Here is a 27359-nt window from a genome sequence, read left to right as displayed (position 1 = left end):
ACTCCGGAGGAAGGGACCATAGCCCTGCATCCAGGGCCTGCCAACTGAGGCAAACTGCCTACCAATTGTGTATTTTCCCCACCTGGAAAGGAAACAGCGGATAGAGCCGGAACAAGGCGCTCTGCCCAACGAGAATCATCACTTGCAAGGCCGCAAGGCCACCTTTGGTGCCCCCTTGGTGAATGACACAAGCTACGGTCGCGGCATAGTCAATTGAAAGTGCACCGGACAGCTGCAGTTGCCCGATCCAGTGAACTTACTAGGCAGAAAAAAAACTGACATCCTATGCAGGAAGAGAGAGGGTGTACCCTCCGGGACTGCCCATAGGCGTAGCCAGAACTTTTTCTGCCTAGTGTCCTACTCCTGTAGGGGGCAGTATTACCCCTACTGATATGAATCAGAGAACTGCGTCCGTCAATGAACGATAGAGAAAAAGGGGAAGACGTCCCCCCACCCCAGATGCAGGTGAGGGCACCCCTTCAGGCTGGGGAAGGCTTGTCTGCGGAACCGGTAGTGCTCGCTTTTGACTTACCATTTCAGGGTCTCTTGGAACCTCCCACGAAGTTACGGGTGGATCTCAAACCCTTTTCCTGAGATCCAGGCGGACAAAAGGGCCACTTGTGAGCCAAGAAAAAAGGACCACGTTTACGACGAGGTTCCTTGCCTCAAGTAACCTGCGGAAGTAATGTACTCTTACCTACCATAAGGCTCTTTTGACCTCTTCCATAGAGGCACCGCACAAACGGTCACCTATAAAAGGTAGATCAGTCAGCACCTTTTTAGAAGCCTGGTGGGCCGACCAGTACTTCAGCCAAATAATTCGGCGAAGAATCACCGCCGTCACAGATACCCTGCCAGCCAAAGGGGCTGCACCCAAAGATGCATCACAAATTTACTGTAGCCCCTGGATCAACTGATCCGCCAGCTCAGGAGGGTGTTGACCCCCTTCCAGATCCTGGCGTAACATTTTTGCCCCTTCCGTTAAAGTCTGGGATACCAAGGTGATGGCAAACCCGGCCTCAACATTGAACCTGCCACAGTGAAAAGGTAATGGACCAGAACCTCAGCTCTTTTGTTGACAGGATCCTGCTTGCCTGCTTGCCAGTACCACGTGGAAGGATAATCTCAATTTTCTCTGAAGTGCTGCTGTGCTGGAGTCTGGACCTTAATCTTAACTCCAGGAGGACATGTCACCAAAAACCACCAGGTGTGTCTCTCTCTCTCTGTGTGCTGTGTTCTAGATCTGAACTTCAACCAATGGATCAAGTTCAGGGCTGTTAGAACAGTTGGAGTTCAGTTTTTTTATTCTCTTCTTTTATAAACTTTCATAATATCTCTTCTTATCCTCCTCTTATTTAATGCTTGCAATGCATACCTCAGTGTCAACATTAGAGTGTAAAATAGGTGTAAGGTTGATGATCTCTTACAAAAGCCAATCCTGCCATTCTGAATACAAGCAGAGTGGGCAGGATGGATTTTCTTTTCCGCTCTTTTGTTATCCATTTTATGACAAAGATTGGCTCTGAAAAAAGGAAGGAGACCTACAAATGAACAGGCTCTCTCTCCCCCATGTGTGTGCTATCTGCACATTCATATAACAGTGGGAACATTCTGAGATTTACCCTTAGCTGTATGGAGTGTTGTGCTACTACTTTTGAATGCTGCCCTGAAGGTTATTAATCCCTATTTAAATGTATGCTGCTAACCTGCTACATTGTAGTCCTGCTGAGGAAGTTGTTGACCCTTTCCATGCGATGCTAGGCCTACTGGTCTTAGCTTAAAGTGGTAGTAAACCACAAAAAATCTTCTCCCTGAAAGTCAATGGCATAATGTGCTAATATGCATCGCATACAATATTATTATTATCACATTATTTTTGCGCGGCTCTTTTGTTACATATTTGAATGTATTCTGTGTTAAATTATCTCACAGCAGAGCAGAGTCGCTGCTTATATCACCAATTAGTTGTGGTTTTAATAATGTTTTCCAAGCGCAGTTTTAAATCTTGGAATATATATATATATATATATATATATATATATATATATATATATATATATATATATATAAAATCCAAGATTTAAAACTGCGCTTTCTTTTGTTATTTCTGGCTGGATTTTTGCAAGTTTGAGGCAGTTTTGAAACCTTTAAAGCAGCCAGGAACAACTTAAACCAAAAGCATAGCATGGTAAAATTGTATGCACACTGCAGTACATTTCAGATTGCTGTACTCCGAATGGAAAAGATCATTTATGGGTTACTCCCCCTTGCACATCAATTCTGTTCTTTGCATGGTCTTAATAAGTAAACCTAGGAAAGGTTTTATTTTGTTTTTCTTTAAATAGCCTGTGATGTAAATGGCATGCACTCCAGCTCTCTGGAATCTTAAGTGTGATTTCAGACTGATGCAGAGAACAGGACTTGCATCAAATATTATTTAGAATTCAGTTTGTGCAATCTAGGATATGGTTTGATATATCCTACAAATTTAGCTACCAACTGCAGTATTCTAGGTGCACTGGCTCCCTGGACCTAGTATTTGTGTAGGTTTGGCTAAGTAGATGACTGAGCTGAGGCTCTTCAGTTAGTTTTTGCAAGCCGCTCCCAGAACTTCCACTGTTCGGAGTTAACCACATGTCATCTATAGGACTTAGGGGTTCACAAGTCATTACTATAACAATCCTCAGAGGTTTCATTGTATAACAGATTTAATGGAGGCTAGAAATTACCTAAGGCAGTTGAAGCAGAGGCAGATGGAGCGACCCCCTGGTAGGCCATAAGGCTGATCTCACGCTGTCTCAGCTCCTGCTGATGTCTTATTTTTACTCTACGGTGCCGATATGCACAGCAACAGCCTGCCAGAATGATGAGCGTCCAGGCCAGCCAGAACCCTGGAAAGTAAACATGCCATACTGGAATTAAAAATAGGAAAACATGTAAAAGAATAAAGCACTAAACCATTCTTTTTTTATTCACTTACAATGTGCATATGAACCTGCAAGAAAATGTGACTACTCCAGGAGAGTAAATTCCCTAGTACAGCCTCCTTCCTCTTTGCACATCATAGCCCTTTCCACGTCCGAGAGTTACTGTCGGTGCTGGCCCAGCATCTCCAGCCTCCCCTCACCTCCCTATAACCTTTATGTAGCTGCTAGGGGAGGAGGTAAAAGGGATTACAATTTAGGGTCACTTGAGAGTTTGCTGACTTTACAACCAAGATGGTAGCACAGCAGTCTCCGGGATTTTGGATGTCTACACAAATAATGTCTCTAATTTTACCCCTACCCAGCAGTATGTACTCAATTTTGTTTCATTCCCTGGTGCTTAATTCAGTCTAGAGTGTGGAAAAAAAAATCTCTTCCCATACCCATTTGACCCCCAATAGTTTCTGGCCAGTTCCCAACCACGAGGGCAGCAGAGAAGGGAATAGAGCATTAGGGGAGTTAAGATAGGGCGCGCATGCGATGCGTGAGAAGGGAGAAGTTAGGCGAACCTGTTACTTTGCCCTGCAACCTGAACTAAACCCAACTCTTAAAATGATTGAGTTGGCGTAACATTATCCTTCACATTATAGAAAAAAAAGGAAGCTAACTTTACTGTTTGCATATCTTTTAATTCAAAAAAGTGTATTTTTTCCCACAAAATTGCATTAGTAAGACCGCTGCGCAAATATGGTGTGACAAAAAGTATTGCAACGATCTCCATTTTATGCTCTAGGGTCTCTGCTAAAAAAAAAAAAAATTATATATTTATATTTATATATACACACACATATACAGTCAGGTCCATAAATATTGGGACATCGACACAATTGTAATCTTTACAACAGTTTGTATATGTGCCTCCCACTTTTTAAGGGACCAAAAGTAAATGGGACAATTGGCTGCTCAGCTGTTCCATGGCCAGGTGTGTGTTATTCCCTCATTATCCCATTTACAAGGAGCAGATAAAAGGTCCAGAGTTCATTTCAAGTTTGCTATTGCATTTGGAATCTGTTGCTGTCAACTCTCAATATGAGATCCAAACAGCTGTCACGATCAGTGAAGCAAGCCATCATTAGGCTGAAAAAACAAAACAAACCCATCAGAGAGATAGCAAAAACATTAGGTGTGGCCAAATCAACTGTTTGGAACATCCTTAAAAAGAAAGAATGCACCGGTGAGGTCAGCAACACCAAAAGACCCGGAAGACCATGGAAAAACAACTGTGGTGGATTCTTCGGTATATGACCGAAGAATTCTTTCCCTGGTGAAGAAAACACCCTTCACAACAGTTGGCCAGATCAAGAACACTCTTCAGGAGGTAGGTGTATGTATGTCAAAGTCAACAATCAAGAGAAGACTTCACCAGAGTGAATACAGAGGGTTCACCCCAAGATGTAAACCATTGGTGAGCCTCAAAAACAGGAAGGCCAGATTAGAGTTTGCCACACAGCATCTAAAAAAGCCTTCACAGTTGTGGAACAACATCCTATGGACAGATGAGACCAAGATCAACTTGTACCAGGGTGATGGGAAAGGAAGAGTATGGAGAAGGAAAGGAACTGCTCATGATCCAAATCATACCACCTCATCAGTGAAGCATGGTGGTGGTAGTGTCATGGCATGGGCATGTATGGCTGCCAATGGAACTGGTTCTCTTGTATTTATTGATGAGGCGACTGCTGACAAAAGCAGCAGGATGAATTCTGAAGTGTTTCGGGCAATATTATCTGCTCATATTCAGTCAAATGCTTCAGAACTCATTGGACGGTGAGATCGCATCACAGTGCAGATGGACAATGACCCGAAGCCTACTGCGAAAGCAACCAAAGAGTTTTTTAAGGGAAAAAAGTGGAATGTTATGCAATGGCCAAGTCAATCACCTGACCTGAATCCGATTGAGCATGCATTTCACTTGCTGACGACAAAACTAAGGGGAAAATGCCCCAAGAACAAGCAGGAACTGAAGACAGTTGCAGTAGAGGCCTGGCAGAGCATCACCAGGGATGAAACCCAGCGTCTGGTGATGTCTATGCGTTCCAGACTTCAGGCTGTAATTGACTGCAAAGGATTTGCAACCAAGTATTAAAAAGTGAAAGTTTGATTTATGATTGTTAATCTGTCCCATTACTTTTGGTCCCTTAAAAAGTGGGAGGCACATTTACAAACTGTTGTAATTCCTACACCGTTCACCTGATTTGGATGTAAATACCCTCAAATTAAAGCTGAAAGTCTGCAGTTAAAGCACATCTCGTTTGTTTCATTTCAAATCCACCGTGGTGGTGTATAGAGCCAAAACGATTAGAATTGTGTCGATGTCCCAATATTTATGGACTTGACTGTATGTATGTATGTATGTATGTATGTATGTATATATATATATATATATATATATATATATATATATATATATATATATATATATATATATATATATATATATATATATATATATATATATATATATATATATATATATATATATATATATATATATATAAAAAACAAGCTGCGCTAGAAATTGAAACAGTCCATATGAATGTCCATAGGTGTAAATATAAAGTGATGACACTTGTGCAGGTACCGCTTACCGAATTCCAAACAATTAAGAGCCAAATAGGTGAAGGCAGATGTCTTCAAATAGTGAGGCGCGGTAAACTTCAGAGGACTCCAATATGGTTCTCCTCAGTGAAACATTAATGAAAAAAGAAGAAAAACAACACCATAGTGTAAACCAATAACGAGTAAGGAGTAGATGCTCCAAATAGGTTATGACCTGTGCAGGTACCGCTTACCAGAAATGACTGATTTTGTAGCCAAAATGTAGTATGATGACTCCACCAGGTCTCAAAGGATGAACAGCAAGCCTGCACTCTTGTGATGCAAATCTCCAGAAATGGGTATTATGTAAAAAGGAAAAAAAGGGAAAACGCCATAGCGTAAAGCCAAAAACAATAGGTAATGACACCCGAAATTTGTGAAACTGGAATACCAGTACTGAATGTGGTAATTGGATAGTGAATGAGTGACAACCACCACCAAACTGAGTATATACCCCTTACCAAAATAAAGCAAGAGGAAAATCAGATAGACTCCCCAGTGTGATTGTCCGCTTACCAGATGGGCTAGTATATAAACATGTAGAGATAGGGGGTCCCGATCATGCAACCAAGAGGGCACCAGTAAGGATGGGTACTCTTACCGACTTCAGGTGGTATATGAGCGGGGGTTCAGGGTAACATCAGGCTAACTCCAATAGGACTCCTCCAACCAAGGCTCAGGAAGTATGCCATATAAGTACCTTCTTGCTGTTCTCCTTCGTTTGACATGTGCTGGAGCACATGTCAAACGAAGGAGAACAGCAAGAAGGTACTTATTTGGCATACTTCCTGAGCCTTGGTTGGAGGAGTCCTATTGGAGTTAGCCTGATGTTACCCTGAACCCCCGCTCATATACCACCTGGAGTCGGTAAGAGTACCCATCCTTACTGGTGCCCTCTTGGTTGCATGATCGGGACCCCCTATCTCTACATGTTTATATACTAGCCCATCTGGTAAGCGGACAATCACACTGGGGAGTCTATCTGATTTTCCTCTTGCTTTATTTTGGTAAGGGGTATATACTCAGTTTGGTGGTGGTTGTCACTCATTCACTATCCAATTACCACATTCAGTACTGGTATTCCAGTTTCACAAATTTCGGGTGTCATTACCTATTGTTTTTGGTTTTACGCTATGGCGTTTGCCCTTTTTTTCCTTTTTACATAATACCCATTTCTGGAGATTTGCATCACAAGAGTGCAGGCTTGCTGTTCATCCTTTGAGACCTGGTGGAGTCATCATACTACATTTTGGCTACAAAATCAGTCATTTCTGGTAAGCGGTACCTGCACAGGTCATAACCTATTTGGAGCATCTACTCCTTACTCGTTATTGGTTTACACTATGGTGTTGTTTTTCTTCTTTTTTCATTAATGTTTCACTGAGGAGAACCATATTGGAGTCCTTTGAAGTTTACCGCGCCTCACTATTTGAAGACATCTGCCTTCACCTATTTGGCTCTTAATTGTTTGGAATTCGGTAAGCGGTACCTGCACAAGTGTCATCACTTTATATTTACACCTATGGACATTCATATGGACTGTTTCAATTTCTAGCGCAGCTTGTTTTTTATATTTTTACTTTTGGGGTGTTGGTCGCACTTGAAGTAGCTGCTCCTGTTTTGAATTAGCACAGTTGTTTTTTTTCCTATATATACACATATATATATATATATATATATATATATATATATATATATATATATATATATATATATATATATATATATATATATATAACACGTTTGGGGGTTCTAGGTAATTTTATAGCAAAAAAAATACTGATTTTAAACTTGTAAACAAATGTCAGAAATAGGTATGGTCCTTAAGTGGTTAAAGAGACATTAAACATGTAGATCAGCTTTAACACATACAATAAATAATCATCAACTGCAAACCTGCAATTACCTTGAAAAAAAAAAAAAAGGGATTTTTGACTTACCGCAAAATCTATTTCTCTGATGTTCATTGACGGACACAGCTTCAGATCTTCGTAACCATTGGGTTATACTGCCCCCTACAGGAGGAGGACACTAGGCAGGAAAAAAAAAAGTCTGGCTACGCCCATGGGCAGTCACAGATGGTATTCTCCCTCTCTCGGCTATAGGCACTCAGTTTAGTTATAAGCAGTGTCTGAAGAATTACAACTCCACAGAGGGGCGGGTGCTGTGTCCATCAATGAACATCAGAGAAATGGATTTTATAGCAAGTCAAAAATCCTATTTTCTCTAGCGTTCATTGATGGACACAGCTTCAGATCTTCATAACCGTTGGGACGTCCCAAAGCAATGTTAAACATGGAGGGGTGGGAACAGCAAAAAAATCCCAAGGCTCAACAGTAGCCAACCAGGCAACAGGAGCTCAACCAAAACAACTGGAGCCCATCTGAAAAAACAATACACCTTCAAAGAGAATTCGGTCCTCTCAAAACCTTGCGGCCAAAAGAAGCATCCGCAGATGCCAACACATCCACTTTACAAAATGTTGTGAAAGTATGAACCAAAGACCAAGTGGTCGCCTTGCAAACCTGAGTCACTGACACTTGATGACAGAAAGCCCAGGAGGCACTATGCGCCCGTGTAGAGTGCACCTTAACAGGGAAAGAAGGAACCTCACCCCTGATGGAATAGGCCTGAACCACCGTCTATCTGATCCATCTGGAAAAGGTCGCAGAGGAAGCGGACAACCATTTACGAGGTCCATCCATGAGCACAAAGAGATAGTCTGACTTCCTGAAAAACTCTGTAGCTGCCAGGTACACCCTAATTGCCCGGACCACATCCAAGGCATGCAAGGCAAATTCCTTCAGATGTTTAGGCCTGGGACACAGGGAAGGCAACACAATGTCTTCATTCAAACGAAAATCAGAGACAACCTTTGGAAGGAACGACGGACAGGGGGCGAAGAACCACCTTATCTCTGTAAATAACCAGGTAAGGTGCCGGTAAGGTGCCGCCAGTTCCGACACCCTGCGTGCAGAGCTGATAGCTACCAAAAAGGCCACCTTCTGGGACAGCGCAAGCAGGGGAATCTCCCGAAGATTCTCAAAAGGAGGGTTATAGAAAGCACCAAATTGAGGTCCCAAGGCGGCAACGGAGCCCGCACAGGAGGAACCAAATGTCGGAGACCCTGAAGACCGCCAAAGCTGACACCAGGTCTTTGATGGTACTGAAGGCCAATTTCTGTTCAACTCCCCGTTGAAGGAAGGTTAAGATCATCTGAGCCACCGAGAAGGAGCAAGGATGAACCCCAAGAGACTTACATCACGCAATGTACGTCTTCCACGTACAATGGTAGATCCTCCTAGAAGTATATTTCCTAGCTTTTAACAGTGTAGGGATCACCAAGTCAGATAAACTTCTATCCTTCAACACCTGGTGTTCAACAGCCAAGTAGTCAAAGCCAGCGACTGTAAAGCAGGAAGGAAGATCGGTCCTTGGGACAGCATTCTCCCTGAGAGGAAGCTTCCAAAGGACATCAGCAAGTCTTGGCAGAGGCTTGAGAGGAGGGGGGTAAATTAGACGATATTGACCCCACGGGATCACCAGCGCATCAGTGGTGTCCACCAACGGATCCCTTGACTGACCCACAAACCTCTGCACCTTTCTGTTGAGCAAAGACTCAAACAGATCCACCTAGAGGTGCCCCACCGGAGAAACAACTGATGAAACACCTCCAGATGAAGGGACCACTCTCCATGGTCCGACACCTGCTGACTGAGTTATTCCGCCTGACAGTTTTCCACCCTGGGAATGTGTATGGCAGGGAGGGCTGGAACGAACCACTCTCCCCACCTTAGAATGCCGGCTACCTCCAGAGCCACCAAGACACTTCTTGCGCCCCCTTGGTGATTGACATAAGACACAGCGGTGGCATTGTCCAATTGAATGCACACTGGACATCCCTGAAGACAATCCATCCAATGGTCCAGACAGTTCTGAGTTCCAAGACATTGACTCTTCCAGCGTCCAGATCCCCTGAGCAAAATGCTTGCAGAGGACGCCTCCCCAGCCGGACAGGATGACATCCATGGTGACCACTGTACAATACAAGGGGAGGAAGGATTTGCCGAGCTGAAGCACCGAATAACGAAACCACCACATCAGGGACTCCTACGTTCCCCAACTCAGCCGGATCTGATTGTCGAGAGACTGCAGAGTCTTGTTCCATTTGGTCAGAATCTCCCTTTGCAAGGACCTCGTATGGAACTGTGCAAACGGAATAGCCTCTAAAAAGGTAGACACCATAAAGCCCAGCAACTGCATGCCAGTCTGGAGGGATGACCATCTGTTGGACAGCAGGAGACTAATTGCAGCCTGCAATTTCTGGAGTTTGTCCAGAGGAAGGAGCACTCTGGCCAAGGCCGAGTCCAGAGTCAGACCCAGATAATCCAGCTTTGTGGAAAGAACCAGGGCAGACTTCTGAAAATTCAGAATCCAGCTGAACTCCCTCAAAGTTCGTATTGTAATCTCCAGGTTTTCCACCAGAGCAGAAGCAGACTCTGCTCACAGAAGGAGATTGTTCAAATAGCCCAGTACCGCGATCCCCTGTTGGTGTAGCAAAGCTAGCACCAGGGCTAACACTTTTGAGAAGACCCGAGGAGCAGAGGTGAGACTAAAGGGTAATGCCACAAACTGATAATGCTCCTCTCCCACGGCAAAGCAGAGGAAGCGTTGGTGACTGGCACATATTGGAATGTGAAGGTAAGCATCCTTGATTTCAATAGGAGACGAGGAAATCCCCCTGACGCACCAGAGGCACCACAGGTCCCAGCGCACCAAGCTACCGCTATAGCTGAAAGAGGGAGCCGTTTTGCAGCCACAGGAACTCACCACTACCTACTCAGGTACAGAGACAAGGTGCCAAGCTGTACGTCGTGCGGCGATCATAGAGAAGGAGAACATTCAGGAACTGACACTAGAGGCCCACCGCCGATTCACTGCGCCATAGGCTTCAAAAACATGGCCACCGTTCATATCAATAGGAAACTACAAGAAAATGTCCGCCGAACTACACAAACATGGCCGCCGAGATATACAGCAGCCATCCGCGGCAAAATGGCGGGCCCGCCCGGGACCCCCAGGGTACACTTGGGCAGCAAGGAGGGGTCCTGGCAGAAGCCCCCACAGGACCATTTCTCCCAAAAAATGCGTTTTGAGCAGCCGGCGCCCCCCCCGGCCCCCAGCACCGACTCGACACCCCTACACATACATAACAGGGGGGGGGGCTAAGTATGGGTGAATAGGATGTGGTCCGCAGAGGGACCCTGATAGTAAGGGGAGCGCTATGTGGGAAGGAAGAGCACTTGGAGGTCCAACTAACCCAGGGAGGGGCCCACGTCCACCCTGAAAACCATCAGAGGGGACACTACTCACCACACCTTGGAACCGGGCGGGCACTACTACTGCGCCATCTTGGAATGGGGGTGCTGCGGGCCAGAGGCTCGCTGCGACTCAGTTAGTGACCAGGGCTATGCGTTCTCGCGAGCCGTTTACTCGCCAGCCAGCCCCTGTCCAGTGGGGCTATGTCGCGGCCGACCTAGCGAGGAGCTGAGGTCAGGTCACGCTCGCTGGCCAGACTGGGAAGACCATAAGGATTTAGGATATCCAGTCCGTTGCCCAGTTCAGTAGTTGATTGTAGTTCTCACAGGAGCATAAAATAATAAAAGAAGCAAAAAATTCCATTTAAAAAAGGAAAAAAATAGGGCCAGAGATCCCAGCAAGGAACTAGGTCCTTACTCCTGACTAGGCAGAAAAAAACTGAAGACCTATAGCAGGAAGTAGGGGTATACCCCCTGGGATTGTCCTGTGGGCGTAGTCGAACCTTTTTCCGCCTAGTGTCCTACTCCTGTAGGTAGAAGTATAAACCCAAGGGTCAAAAAGATATGGAGCTGTGTACATCAATGAACGAAAGAGAAATTTGCCATTTCATTTGGAAATGTAGGTCCCAGAGTGTGGGGGAAGAGTGGAGAGGCACAGAATCCAAGTTGCATGAGGTCCAGTGTGAAGTATCCACAGGCAGTGATGATTTGGGGAACCATGTCATCTGCTGGTGGTGGTCCATGTGTTTTATCAAGTCCAAAGTCAGCGCAGCCCTCCAACAGTAAATTCTAGAAAACTTCAGGCTTCCCTCTGCTGACCAGCTTTATGGAGATGCCGATTTCAGCTTCCAGCAGCACTTGGCTAATGCCCACAGTGCAAAAAGTACCAATACCTGTTTTAATAATCATGGTATTATGATTCATTGGCCAGAAAACTCACCTGACCTAAACCCCATAGAGAATCTGTGGGGTATTATCAACAGGAAGATGAGAGACACCAGACCCAACAATGCAGACAAACTGAAGGCCGCTATAAAAGAAACCTGGGCTTCCATAATACCTCAGCAGTGCCACAGGCTGATCGCCTCAATGCCATGCTGCATTAACCACTTCTCACCTAAGGACGTACCTGTACGTCCTTGGGTTTCAGTGGTTATACCGGGATAATGCCTGCACCTACAGGCATCATTCCAGTACCATTATTTTCAGCCAGCGATTATGTAGAAGGCAGAAGTCATCCGAGTGGCTAATCAGCCACTCAATCACTTCTGCGGGTGGCGGAAGGGGCCGCCGCCTCTCCGCTCGCATCATGGAGGCCCCGCAGCGAAGCAGCCTGCGGCGATGGCTGCCTGGGATTGAGAGAGAGGAACTGACGTCATTCCCGTCCCTCCCTGGAAACCGGAAAGGACGAGTATTCGTCACTTCCAGTCCTGCCCCTTTGTTCACCTGGCCACCAGCGGCCAGAGAAACAGACGATCGGCTACACCCATGGGCAGTCCCAGGGGGTATATTCCCTCTCTCTGCTATAGACACTCAGTTTTGTAACAAGCAGTGTCAGGAGAATAATAACTTCACAGAGGGGTGGGTGCCGTGTCAGTCAATGAACATCAGAAAATTGATTTTACGGTAAGTCAAAAATCCCATTGTCTCTATTGTTCATTGACGGACAAAGCTTCTGGTATTCATAACCATTGGGACATACCAAAGCAGTGTTAAACATGAAAAGTGGGAACAACCAAAAAATTCCCCAAGGCTAAACATTAGCCAACCAGGCAACAGAGGCTCAACAAAAACAACCAGAGCCCACCTGAAAAAGACAATACACACTCAAAGAGGATCAGGTCCTCTTAAACAGCAGCCTGCAAAACCTTGCGGCCAAAGGAAGCATCCGCAGATGCCAACACATCCACTTTATAAAACTTTGTAAAAGTGTGCACCAACGACCACCTTGCAAACCTGCGTCACTGACGCCTGATGACAGAAGGTCAAGGATGCACTAAGCTACCTAGTAGAGTGTGCCTTGACAGGGAAAGGAGGAACCTGACCCCTGATAGAATAGGCCTGAACGACCGTCTGTCTGATCCATCTGGAAATGGTTGCAGAGGAAGCAGGCAACCCTTTTCGAGGTCCATCCGTGAGCACAAAAAGAGTGTCTGACTTCCTGATAGACTCCGTAGCTGCCAGATACACCCTATTTGCCTGGACCACATCAAAGGCATGGAAGACAAATTCCTACGGATGTTTAGGCCTGGGACACAGGGAAGGCAACACAATGTCTTAATTTAAATGAAAGCCAGAGACAACCTTTGGAAGGAACGATGGACAGGGGCGAAGAACCACCTTATCTGTAAATCACCAGGTAAGTTGAACGACAGAATAACGCCACCAGATCCGACACCCTGCGCGCAGAAGTGATAGCCACTAAAAAGGCCACCTTCTGGGACAACATAAGCAGGGGAATCTCCCGAATATTTTCAAAAGGAGGCTTCTGCAGAGCTGAAAGCACCAAATTAAGATCCCAAGGTGGCAACGGAGCCCGCACAGGAGGAACCAAATGTCAGACACCCTGAAAAAAGGTACGCACCAGGGTGTGTGTGGCCAAAAGTCATTGGAAGAAGACCGCCAAAGCCGATACCTGGCCCTTGATGGTACTCAAGGCCAATTTCCATTCAGACCCCATTGAAGGAAGGTTAAGATTTGAGCCACTGAGAAAAAGGGAGGAGGAACCCCCAGAGACTCACACCTGGCAATGTACATCTTCCACGTACGATGGTAGTTCTTTCTAGAAGTAGGTTTCCTAGCTTTCAACAGGGTAGGAATCACAGACTCAGATAAACCATTATCCTTCAGCACCTGGCGTTTTACAGCCAAGTCATCAAAGCCAGCGACTGTAAAGCAGGATGGAAGATCGGTCCTTGGGACAGAAGATCCTCCTTGAGAGGAAGCTTCCAAGAACGTCGGCAACCAGCCGCACCAGGCGTACCAGGCCCGGCAAGGCCAGTCCAGAGCCACTAATATGGCCGGAATCCCTTCTGCCTCGATCCTGCATAGAAGTCTGGGCAGAAGCTTGAGAGGAGGGAAGCTGTAAATAAGCCACTACAGACCCCACTGAGCCACTAGTGTGTCTGTGGAGTCAGCCAGAGGATCCCTTGACCGAGCCACAAACCTCTGCACCTTTCTGTTGAGCCGAGGCGCCAACAGATCCACCTCAGGGATGCCCCAACGAAGACATATCAGATGAAACACCTCTGGACGAAGGGACCACTCCCCTTGGTCAAACGCCTGCCAACTAAATTAATCTGCCTGACAGTTTTCCACCCCTGGAATGTGTATGGCGGGGAGGGCTGGAACGAACCACTCTCCTCACCTTAGAATGCCGGCTACCACCAAAGCCGCTAGGACACTCCTTGTGCTCTCCTGGTGATTGACATAAGCCACGGCCGTGGCATTGTCCGATTGAATGCGCACTGGACATCCCTGAAGACGATAAGTCCAATGTTTGAGGCACTCTGATCGCTCAGAGTTCCAAGACATTGCACAGTAGTTTGGACTCTTCCAGTGTCCAGATCCCCTGAGCAGAATTTTTGCCAAGGATACCTCCCCGGCAACACAGGCTGGCATCCGTAGTGCCCACTGTCCAATACAAGGGGAGGAAGGATTTTCCCAGCCGAAGCACAAAGCCACCATATCAGGGACTCTTTCGTTCCCCAGCTCAGCCGGATCCGATTGTCCAGAGACTGCGGATTCTTGTCTCATTTGGCCAGAATCTCCCTTGTGGGGACCTCGTATGGAACTGTGCAAATGGAACTGCCTCAAAGGTACACCATCAGGCCCAACACCAGCATGCAAGTCCGGAGGAATGACCATCTGTTGGACAGCAGGAAACAAATTGCAGCCTGCAGTTTCTGGAATTTGTCCAGAGAAAGGAGCACTCTGGCTAAGGCTGAGTCCAGAGTCAGACCATGATAGTCCAGCTTTGTGGACAGAACCAGAGCAGACTTCTGAAAAATTCAGAATCCAGCTAAACTCCCTCAAGCTCGTATAGGGATTTCCAGGTTTTCCATCAGAGCAATAGGAAACTCCGCTTACAGAAGGAGGTCGTCCAAGCAGCCCAGTACCGCAATCCCCCATTGGCGTAACAACGCTAGCACTGGGGCCAACACTTTTGTGAAGACCCGAGGAGCAGAGGTGAGACCAAAGGGTAAAGCCATAAACTGATAATGCCTCTCTCATGGCAAAGCGGAGGAAGCGCTGGAGACTGACACATATTGGAATGTGAAGGTAAGCGTCCTTGGATGTCAATTGAGTCAAGAAAATCCCAATGATGCAGGGAAGCCACCACTGTGTGAATGAACTGCATTCTGAACTTCTGCACCCGCACAAAGCAGTTTAGTGCCTTGAGGTCCAGCATTGGACGCACCTTACCTTACACCCTGGGAATTGTAAACAGATTTGAGTAAAACCCCTGAAAACGTTCTGAAGCTGGAACCAGGACCATCACCCTTTAAAGTAAAAGATCTTGCACTGCTGCAAAAAGAGCCTGTAAGCAGACCGGGGACAGTCACACGTTGGAAGGAAGAACCTTACCAGAGGGTAAGAAAGAAACTCGATCTTGTAGCCGGACCGAATGACCTCATGGATCCACCTGTCTTGTACCAGAGGAAGGAGCATGGAGTCCACGTGTCCGGGAACCAGCGAAGACGTCCCCCCACCCCTCCATACGGGTGAGGGCGCACCTTCTTGCTTAAGGGGCCTTGTCCGCGGGTCTGGAGAAGCCTGCTCTTTTCTTGCCAGACCAAGTTTGCTTAGATCCTCCAGAGGAGGCTCTGAAGGGCTCTGATCCCTTGTCAGTCGACCCTGATGGACGAAAAAACTTCTTATGTTTATACCGAAAAGGAGGGCTCACGTCTACGACAAGGGTCCTTGCCCTTAGTAGCCTGCCGAAGAATGGTACTCTTCCCCCCCCCCCGTGAGACCTTTAATGATGTCATCCAGGGTAGCACCAAACAGGCGATCTCCTTGAAAGGGAAGATCAGTCAAGGCCTTTTTAGAAGTCTGATCCACAGACCAGCATTTGAGCCAAAAGACGCGCCGAAGGACCATTGCCGAAAGAGAACCGAGCCACTAGGGGAGCCGCATCCAAAGAGGCATCACAGATTAACTGCAGAACCTGGACCAGCTGGTCTGCCAGTTCAGCAAAGCCAGGTCAAGGCGCAAAAGCCTAGCCATTGGTCAGAGTCTGCGACACCAGGGCAATGGTAATTATCGGCCACAGTGCAGAACAAGCCAGCGTAAACATATTGCAGGCCACAGCCTCTGCCTTCATGTCAGCTGGGTCCTTAAAGGCCTCGGACTCTTCAACCAGAGTCATGGTTGCCTTGTTTAGTCTGGAAACCAGAGGGTCCATCACCAGTGGAACAGTCCACTTCTTAGGAAGGGACTCCTCTAAGGGGTTTTGCCTAGCAAATCGCTTAGGGACCCAAAGGGGAAGCTTTAGTCATCCCCAATCTTTAATGAAAATTCTGTCAAAATAGTAGGGGAAAGGGAACACCTTTTCTGCTCTAGATGGCTTGTGAGTGCCAAAGGGAACCTGCGCCTCTGTTGCAGTTGCATCCTCCATCTTTAAGGTCTCACGCACAGCTACAAACAGTGCGTCCACCAGCGCCTTTTCGTACGTGGTTGCAGAAGAGGAGGAATCCTGCTCACCATCTGAGGATTCAGGGCGCGTGGTCGCAGACCCAGCAGGGTGACCCACATCCATGGCAGCTGAATCAGATTCAGGATCTGATGAGTCAGAGGAAGGCGGAGGGCATTTTTTGCCAGCCCGTCGTCCCAAAGCCAATTCCACCTGGGACACAAAGGACTCCAGGACCGCCGTCAGTGCATTGACAGCCTCAGAGAGGGGATCAGGTGAGGAGATGTACTCCAAAGACTCCAGGAGTCATCAGGGGGACCCCACAAAAAAAGTGTAAAACACTGCTAAGGGACAACCCCCACCGCTCTGGCAGCCCACCCGGTTACCAGTCACAGAGCACCAATCGATCCTCAGCAGAGAGGAGGGGACCCCACCAGACCACCCCGCAGAAACCAGGCACTGCAGCCACCAAGAGAATCTGCACTGCACGAGCGGCAATCAGGAAATGAAAGGATCCAGGAGTCAGCACCAGGGTAAGGGGAGGGGCTCCCACTCCCGGAAACGCCACCCAGAAGGCTCCACAGACATAGCCGCCGCCGCTGCTGTTTTCTATGGCAAAACACTGCAATATGGCCGCCAGAAAACACAAACATGGAACATGCATTGCAGCACAAGGCTACAACAAAATGGTGGTACCCGAGGCTCCCAGGAGGAATCCCTAGGCCTCAAGGATATGCCCAGGCAGGATGGAGGGCCCTGGCAGGAGCCCCCCCCCCAGGTACAGCCCCCCCCCGCATAGCCGATTGTCCAATGAGACGGACCAGACCACCCACACAGCCCCAGCGTAAGTGAAGGGGGGGTAGAATGGGGGGACAGATGGGGGGGTGCCTGACAGGAAGGCAGGGGAACCCGGGGGTCCAACCGAGGGGCCCATGTCCACCTCAAAACCCTCTAGGGGGAGAGGAGGGGGACAGCTACTCGCCATACCAGGAACCAGGCGGCACCGCTCCAGACAGAACCCCTCGCCATCTAAATGGGGGCTGTCAGCTAGGAGGAACGCTGCGACTCGGACTGAGACCAGGTCGTAGTGAGGCATTTAACTCGCAGGCCAGCCCCCAACTGGTGGGGCTATGTCGCAGCCATGTAAAACAAAAAACTATCAGCGCAAACCCAACCGTGAATATAAATCAAAATTGCTGTGTCAAACAGTGCCAAAATATGTGCATACATAGTGATATGATGTAAAAATGATATAAAGACCGGCAGCAAACACTAAATTATGTCCACACCTCACAATTAAAATAATCAATATAAAAGAAGTAATGCGCCAGATAAACGTGTTAAATCAAAATCAAGTGTTCATGCATATAAACGTCCATTAGACAGTCCATAAACAAATCGTGCTCTGTGTCCTCAAGTGTTAATAGGAAACCAACACTCCCATAGGATATATCAGACACCTTATGTGCAAATCCCTTCACCAGGTGAATTGGCCTCTCACCTCAACTCAGGACCCAAACTGGTCAGCATCAGCTCGTATACAGATATACAGGACCCAGAGATCTCTTTCCAGCTTGTCAACTCCGGAATGAGGGCATATAATGTGGGGATAAAGAACAAATATAGTGCTCTCTGTTTGCAATATAATGAACCTTTATTCAAATGGCATATGGCCACCAGAAAACACAAACATGGAACATGCATTGCAGCACAAGGCTACAACAAAATGGTGGCACGCCGAGGCTCCCAGGAGGAATCCCTAGGCCTCAAGGGGATATGCCCAGGCAGGATGGAGGGCCCTGGCAGGAGCCACCCCCCCCCCCGCTAGATGGACCAAACCACCCACACAGCCCCAGCGGAAGTGAAGGGGGGGGGGGTAGAATGGGGGGGGACAGATGGGGGGGTGCCTGACAGGAAGGCAGGGGAACCCAGGGGTCCAACCGAGGGGCCCATGTCCACCTCAGAACCCTCCAAAGGGAGAGGGGGGACAGCTATTCGTCATACCAGGAACCAGGCGGCACCACTCCAGACAGAACCCCTTGCCATCTAAATGGGGGCTGTCAGCTAGGAGGAACGCTGCGACTCGGACTGAGACCAGGTCGTATGCGACCTCGCGAGGCATTTAACTCGCAGGCCAGCCCCGTCTGGTGGGGCTATGTCGCAGCTGACCTAGCGCGGAGCTAAGGTCTGCACGGGCTCGCTGGCCAGACTGGGTTGATCACTGGATCTAGATTATCCAGCCCGTCGCCCAGCCCGGCAGTTGATTGTAGATCTCAGAGGAAAAAAACAGAAGAAAAAATGTTATCTAAAAAGAAAAAATTTGCAAAGATCTTAGTCCGTAGGGTTCAAATTTGAGTTGGCCCACCTTTTGCAGCTATAAAAGCTTCACCTCTTTTGGGAAGGCTGTCCACAAGGTTTAGGAGTGTGTCTATGGGAATGTTTGACCATTCTTCCAGAAGTGCATTTGTTCATAAAGGTTCATAAAGAGTCCGGACCTCAACCCAATAGAACACCTTTGTGATGAATTATCGTGGAAACTGCGAGCCAGGCCTTCTCGTCTAACATCGGTGCCTAACCTCACATACAATACTTTTGGTAATATGGTGTTAATGGCTTTGGCTAAAAGGGGGACCATTTATCTCAGCCAATAATGTTCATTAATGTAGACTTTCTACTACAGAAAAAGAAAAAAAAAAATCACTGGTACCAGGGAAACTACAACAGTTAAAAATTGCAATTTTTTAACTGTTACAGTTTCCCTAGTATCAGTAAAGCCTGATGTTTTTCTTTTTCCTTTTCTGTATAAAAAATGTTTGAGGATAGGACTCATTAACAGCCTCTCTTTAGCATAGACTTTCTACTGTCATGGTATCACTGAGTGGAGTCCACTACAGACTTACACCACAGTTCATAGTAGTAAGTGCAGCACTCTGTATCCCCACAGCAGTATCCTATCTCACATCTGTAAGGCTTCCGATCTTCACCAAAGCAGAACTCTCGACCCTGCAACAAAATTGTACTTATATTAGAGGCAGTGACTCAACCAAAAACATAGCTCAGAAATCTCAAAAAAGCAGATAATCTCTAGGAGTGGGTAAAAGTGCACTGAGTGGTCCACGTACATATCAATTAGAAAAATTCAAGGGCACCAAGGTGGGGAGGAGGTATGTAGGGAAACTTAAGTGGTCTCAGAAGATCATAGCATCTTATTTTAGACCTCATTGTTTTTCAAGAGGGCTCAGGATTTGTAATTTACTGGCAACCACCAGCCTGCTTGCACTATTTTCAGAATTAATCTTCAGCAATTTCCTTTTTTAGGGTGGCTCCTTTCCCTTGCATGCATGTTCTTACCCAGGAATAGAGCTAAATGTCTCTTAGCTGTGTGCATCAACACAAACACACAGCCCTAATACCTAGGATGGCAGGCCAATCCTCGGCTCCACCCTCCTACAAGCTAAAGAGTGAAGCTGCAGGCAACTGTGCTGTCCCTTGACAATAGTTCCTCATAGTCAGTATGCATGCTCCTGACCAGAAGTTCAGGGAAACGGCAAGGAGAAAGCTTGGGAGCAAGCCAGCGCCAGGGTTATAAAGGTAAAAATTGTAACTGCTTAGGCAGAAATACTAGAGTAATTTCACTCCCCATAAGCAGGACAGAGGTTTCAGGAAGGAAAATCATTTGATTTCTACATCAACAGCTAGTGTTGATGGGGGAATCCCTCCAATGGACTGATTGTGTTCTTCCGGCAGGGGGAGCCATCTCTGCCAGAAGAACACAATGATTATTGCTAGTGGCTATAATCGCTGGTAATAACCGCATCCCAAAAATCTGACATGCTGGTTGTACCCCAGGTCGATCGATGGATTGACTTAGCTGCATTGGGTACAATCAGCCTGCCCATACATGGTTCGATTCTCAGGCGGTCCCTGCTGAACCAGCCGAGATTCGAACTGTCTAAGGCCCGCATTACCTGGTGTGTAGGGTTTCTTTTGCAAACCTCCTCAGTAAATTCAGAGTTGTCCTGTTACAATCTGCTGCAACAAGCCAGGTTCCTCATTGCTATATTTCCTTTCCTAAGTTATTGGGAGCCAGCTGTCTCTTCCAGGTTCTTGCACTTGGCCCCCAATAACAAGCCACCAAGTCTGTCCTCCAACACTGTGTATCCCTGTTCTTGTAGGCTCCAGGGATATCTGACAAGAATGTCCAGGGAGGCTGCAGGAGCAGGACATATCTTTCTTTCTTCAGCAAGAATGGAAATGGGAAATGTGGGCCGGAGTAAAAAAAAAAAAAAAATCATAAAAACGAAAAAAAAAAAAAATGGCTTTTCAATAATGAAAAGGAAGTAGTTTGGGTCTTGCATGGAGGAAAAGTCCATTTTGGGAGTAAATGTCTGCTTTGAGAAAAACATTACTAGGAACTGTTTGCGTGCGTGACCTGAATGCACTAATGTAAAAATTGCAAAGAGTCCAATACTACTTTGGGCTCATTCACACGAACGGTTGGGAGGTGGTAAAATTCCACAGTTGAGCTGTGCTTTTAACACCCCCCTAACCGCTACACCCTTTAACTGCAGAGGCAGTGGCCAGAGGTGTACACATGGCGTGGCTGTGAGGATTTGCAGCAGGAACTATACCCCTGTCACTTTCAGCAGCCACTAACGTGACCTATTTAAGTGAATAGGGTCACTCTGTAAGCACACCGCAGTGATTAGAAAAAGGTGGTGAGATGTTATCTTTATCTTAGCCATGGGACTGTAATTTTCAGTTCCCATAAAACTATAATTGCGATGCCTTAGCTTTGTAAGCTGAACAGTAAAGGGGAACTAAAGAAAAAAAATACTTACATCTGTTCTGCAACCCAGTGTACATTCTCCAGTGGATTGAGAACCGGCAAGTAGGTGTATTGTACTGCATGTCTTTTCTGCAATAAAGAGCCTGCCTGTCTGCAACCTTTTCTTTTTCTATTTTAGTTCCGCTTTAAAATTCTATGGTATGGTCTTTCTTCCTCAGGGTGCCAATGCACCCCAAAGTCTCTGGACTCTGGGCAATCACCCTGCTCTCATTCCCTAAGGTACACCCCAGGTGTATTAGGACACATGTACATTGGATGTTTAGCCGGTATGCATCCAATCCTGCAGTTTTTGTGCACCCTGGAAGCATCCAGCCCTGCTGCCTGCAGCCTGTCAAAGTCTATGACAGTATAAAATACTATGTGGCTGGATGGTGTACCATTTATGGCTCTTTACATTCAGGGACGTTTACTCTAAATGCAGAATACCTTTATTCAGGGCATAGGTCTTTGATTGTGTAGAGCCCTAAATGCAAGTACCATTCAGTACAGCATGCAGCATCTGTATTGGACAGGCTGCAGGCAGAGAGGCTGGAAGCTGCACCTGTGCTTCTCGGGTGCATAAAAAACAATTAGATCGGACACACAGAGGCTAAGCACCTACAGATGCATCTCATAAAATTAGAATATCAAAAAGTTAATTTATTTCAGTAATTCAATTCAAAAAGTGAAACTCATTTTATATAGATGTGTTACACACAGTGATATATTTCAAGCATTTCTTCATTTTAATTTTTATGGTTATGGCTTACAGTTAGTAAAAGCCCAAAATGCAGTATCTCAGAAAATTAGAATATTACATGAGACAAATTATTGAAATACTGCTTCAATCCGGCGTGTCATGGAGGCGATCAGCCTGTGGCACTGATGAGGTGTTATGGAAGCCCAGGTTGCTTTGATAGCGGCCTTCACCTCATCTGCATTGTTGGGTCTGGTGTCTCATCTTCCTCTTCACAATACCCCACAGATTCTCTATGGGGTTTAACCACTTTAATACAGGGCACTTCCCTCCCTTCCCGCCCAGGCCAATTTTCCCCTTTTAGCGCTGTTGCATTTTGAATGACAATTGCGCGGTCATGCAACACTGTACCTACACCAAATTTATGTCATTTTCCCCCCACAAATAGAGCTTTCTTTCGGTGGTATTTGATCATCTGTGCGATTTTTACTTTTTGCTAAACAAATAAAAAAAGACCGAAAAGTTTAAAAAAAAAAAAAAAAATTTTTGTTTATGTTATACAATTTTGTAAATAAATAATTTTTTTCCTGCACTGATGAGCACTGATGAGACTGCACTGACAGGCACTGATGAGGAGGCACTGATGGGGTGGCACTGATAGGCGGCACTGATAGGCGGCACTGATATGCGGCACTGATATGCGGCACTGATATGCGGCACTGATATGCAGCATTGGTGGGCACTGATAGGCGGCACTGCTGGGCACTGATAGGCGGCATTGATGGGCACTGATAGGTGGCACTGACGGGCACTGATAGGTGGCACTGACGGGCACTAATGGGCACTGATAGGCGGCACTGGTGGGCACTGATGGGCGGCACTGATGGGCGGCACTAATGGGCACTAATGGGCACTGATAGGCGGCACCGGTGGGCAATAATGGGCACTGGTGGGCGACACTTAAGGATGGCAATGATGGGCACTTGTGGGCAGCACTGATAGGGAGGGCACTGGTGGGCAGCACTGATGGGGAGGGCAATGGGGGGCTCCCTGAGCCCTGATTGCCATCCCTGGTGGCCATAGTGGGCATCCCTGGGGTCATAGTGGGCATCCCTGGTGGATCTAGTGGCATCCCCCCCCCCCCCCCCCCCGAGGGTCTGCACTGGTAATCAATGATCTGATTACCAGTGCCGACCCCCCCCCCTGTCAGGGGAGCCGCCGATCGGCGCTCCTTTACTCGTGCCTGTCAGGCACGAACTAAGGAAAGCCGATCAACGGCTGTTCCTATTTACTATGTGACCAGCCGTGATTGGACACGGCTGATCACATGGTAAAGAGCCTCCGTCAGAGGCTCTTTACCGAGATCGGAGATGCAGGGTGTCAGACTGACACCTCGCATCACCGATCGCCGCTCTGCGCGCCCCCGGGGGGCGCCCAGAGCGGAGTTATCCTGCCGCCGTCATATGACGTCCGGTCAGGATAACTCAACCACATTCCCGCCGTCATTTGCCTATAGGGCGGGCGGGAAGTGGTTAAATCAGGCTAGTTTGCTGGCCAATCAAGCATAGCGATACCATGATCATTAAACCAGGTATTGGTACATTTGGCAGTGTGGGCAGGTGCAAAGTCCTGCTGGAAAATGAAATCAGCATCTCCATAAAGCTGGTCAGCAGAGTGAAGCATGAAGTGCTCCAGTGTTTACTGATAAAAGACTGTGCTCACTTTGGACTTGATAAAACACAGTGGACCAACACCAGCAGATTACATGGCTCCCCAACTCATCACTGACTGTAGAAAATTTTGTATTTTATTTGGAAATTAGGGTCCCAGAGTTTGAAGAAGAGTGGAGAGGCACAGAATCCAAATTTCATGAGGTCCAGTGTGAAGTTTCCAATTCAGACAAAAGGAGCCCTGACCAAGTATTGAGTGCATATTATACTGTACATTAGGGATCGATCGAGGGCCAATCTGCACTTTCCCCGATATATCGGAATTGGCCACCAAGGTGACCGATATTGCCAATATTTCGGGGGAAAGTGCTTGTACCAGAGTACCGGCCGTCCCCCCTCCCGCGGCTCGCCCGGGTCTCCCATCCCACTGGGAGACCTGGGCAACCAGCCTGCACAGCCGCCGAAGACCCGATCAAAGCCGCATTCGGCTCTGATCGGGGTTCCATGCAAAAACCCGAAAGTGATGTCCTGACAACACTTCCGGGTACTGGCGCCAGATTCAAAAAATGACACCATTCAAAACAGCCAAACTTGGAGTTTTGAATGGTTTTAAGTGCAGAGGAGGGGTTTTCACTAGCTGTAAGCCATAATTATCAAAATTAAAAGAAAGAAACGCTTAAAATATATCACTATATGTGTAACGCATCAATATAAAGTATATGTTTCTCTTTATGAATTACTGAAAAAAATTTACTTTTTGATGATATTCTAATTTTATGAGATGCACCTGTAGTGTGCATGTGTCCTAATGCCCTGTACACACTATCAGATTATCTGAAGACTTGTCTGCAGACTTACCAAAACCATATAATATGAGGTCAAACCTAAACACTTTCAATTTGTATGCAATCTGGCAGGCCCTTGCACTACATAGAAAAGGTAAATCTGAAGACAAAAGTCTTCAGATAATCTGATAGTGTGTACAGGGCATAAGGCTAGGTTTACATATCTGCACCTCTGTGTAGGTGAGTTTGTGCAGGCTTAGCAGCCCTTCCTTTGAATGTGCTGCTGTACCTGCATGAAACACAGGGAAAGGTCCCTGACCCTTTTGCAAAAACGCTCTCACAGGGCAGTCACACGGAATTACATGATGCTACAGCAGCATGGATTCTTGTGCATTTTCAGATGTACGGAGGTGCCATTAGGAATTATTGTCAACTCTGTGCATCTGCTAAAGAGCAGTGTGCTTTGGATGCAGAATGCATGTGATATACACACCTTCCCAAACCCGCATATTAGAGATCAGCTGAAACATGGCAGCCGAAAAATGTGTTTTCTGCATTCTGCCAATAGAGAAAAAGGTGCTGATAATGGAGCCAAAAACACATGCGATTTTACCATACTTATGGTGTGTTTTTCATAGGTCATGCGACTCAAAAACTGCATCAAAAACGTAATAAGGGTGCATTATTGATGTGCATTTTCAATGCATTTCAACAGGGAGGTGCTTTTTTTTTTTTTTTTAACTGCCCAAAAATGCAGCAAGCAAGACTTTTAACAACACAATGGAAACGTTTTTCTTGCCAATAATAGATTCATATTAATTTAAATTCATGATATTAATTAAAAAGTCAAAATATAATACAATTATATATTTGAATCCCTCCAACTGCCCTATAATGTTCTGCTGGCAGAAAGTGCGGGGGGGGCAGAATACAATGATCACTCCTGGTGGCTGCAGCCTCGCTGGCAATAATCGGGCAAAGAAAACCCCAACAGGCTGGTTGTACAGAAGTCAATTGATGGATCAACCTTTGTACAACCAGCCTGCCCTTAGACAGACTGAAATTTGTCTGGCAACCAGCTAAATTTCTGTCTATGGCTAGGTTCAAGCTTGTGTGGGTACAGAAGGATTTCAAAACGACATGCGCTGCAGATCTGCAGATAGAACATGCTGCTCTTTAGATGATGTGTGTGTGTGTGGGGTGCATTTATTCTTAACGCCACCTTTATGCATCATTAAACGTGATGCGCATTCGCACGCACAAATCGCATGGTGCTGCGGCACTAAGTGCAGTGCTATTTGAAGCACCTCTGCAGCTGGGGCAGGCCATAGAAATTAATGAATGCCTACCTCCTGCAGAACACACAAAGTGCCAACCCAGCAGTGGGCTTGCAGCATCATAGTGAAGAGGCATTTAACTATCATAACAATGGCGGTAAATAAAGCATGGAGGATCAAGCAGCCATCCTTCTAGTACACTGAATGCTATGAGCAACACTCCTGCCTCCAGCTTTATATCATATGATATAGTGAACTAGATGTATACTGATAAATACACGTTAGCAACTACACAATACTTCTGTATGGATGAATAGAAATTCTGACTGCCAATGAGAGACACAATGACATCCACACAGACACAGCTCCACTACTTCCACACACACACACAATGATAGAAAGCAGGAACACGCTACACACATAAGCTGATCCCCTCACTGCCAACTCCTCTCTTCTCATCTTTCTCCAGCCGCTACCACTTCCTGTTCCTTCTCACCGCTTCTCATGATTGGTCAGCCCAACAACTTCCTGCTCGCTGATTGGCCACCCTGTCCTCCTTTTTCTTTTTTTTTTCCCGTCTGAGTAGAGAGTTTGGAAAGAGGACGCTAGAGGGCGCTCCTGGGAGCGGAAGGAGCTGTGTAGAGTAGAAGCGTGTGCTGACAAGCAGAATGAGGTGCTGTAAAGTGGATAAAGGGTGCAGGAGGATATTGTGGAGGTGGAATTTTTTAATCATACTGACGTAACTAGCTGCTAAATTAGACACTGTTGTTGCCAGCAATAGGCTACGATTTGGCATGCAAGTCAAATTGCATGCTAAATCTGAGCCAGCAATGGCATTGTCCCAATCAGTGTGACGCCTACTTTGCAACACCGCAACCATTTTTAAAAGTGATTCTTGCACTACTTTTGGCAATTTCGGGGGTGATTTTAACCACTTCTGGACCGCCCGCCACAGTTTTATGTCGGTACTTTGACTTTAGATACCAGGATAGATAGCTGCCATAACCCTGGTGTTTTTTTAAATGGTGGACGGTCCACTTTAACAAAAGGGTGGTCCCAGCGGTGGATTCGCCGCAAGATCAGTGGCGTACCTAGAGCATTTGGCACCCGGGGCGGATCCCATATCTGGCACCCCCCCCCCCCACTTTAAAATGTAAAAACACCCACAAAAAATTGTAATGTGTTCAAGAATATATTTTTTGAACAAATTTCACAGCCCCCCATCACAGTGGCCCTCAGTCTCCCCCTTTTGCACTCTCTGCCTCCCCTGCACAGTCCTACCTTCAGCATAAATAGATAGCTAATATTATTAGCAATGTGTTTAAGTTTGAGTAATAGATTGGAGACTTGCTAAAGGAGATATTCAGAGACTACAGACATGATACAGGAGATGGTCAGAGACTGCAGACATGATACAGGAGATGGTCAGAGACTACAGACATGATACAGGAGATGGTCAGAGACTGCAGACATGATACAGGAGATGGTCAGAGACTACAGACATGATACAGGAGATGGTCAGAGACTGCAGACATGATACAGGAGATGATCAGAGACTAAGGGCATG

General features: G+C 46.6%; 1 protein-coding gene across 2 annotated transcripts in view; it reads right to left on the bottom strand.

Annotated features, from left to right (window-relative positions):
• The window catches only part of LOC309553705 (WW domain-binding protein 1-like), a 34025-nt gene extending 7705 nt beyond the window's left edge, over nucleotides 1–26320 (bottom strand). The window contains exons 1-3 of one of the 2 annotated variants that reach the window (XM_082255080.1): nucleotides 26213–26320; nucleotides 19436–19538; nucleotides 2730–2891 (exon numbers count right to left, since the gene is read on the bottom strand). In XM_082255080.1, coding sequence (XP_082111206.1) covers nucleotides 2730–2891; nucleotides 19436–19538; nucleotides 26213–26251 — 304 coding nt within the window. In that variant the 5' untranslated portion in view covers nucleotides 26252–26320. The remainder of the gene's footprint in view (nucleotides 1–2729; nucleotides 2892–19435; nucleotides 19539–26212) is intronic. The other variant, XM_082255081.1, reaches the window with a different exon arrangement.
• Nucleotides 26321–27359: the final 1039 nt, after the last annotated feature.

Source organism: Pelophylax lessonae (assembly GCF_965119305.1).
Source record: "Pelophylax lessonae genome assembly, chromosome: 4".
In the NCBI taxonomy this organism is placed as follows: Eukaryota; Metazoa; Chordata; class Amphibia; order Anura; family Ranidae; genus Pelophylax; species Pelophylax lessonae.
Note: the sequence above shows the minus strand (reverse complement) of the source record. Positions and strands in the feature narration are given on the sequence as shown.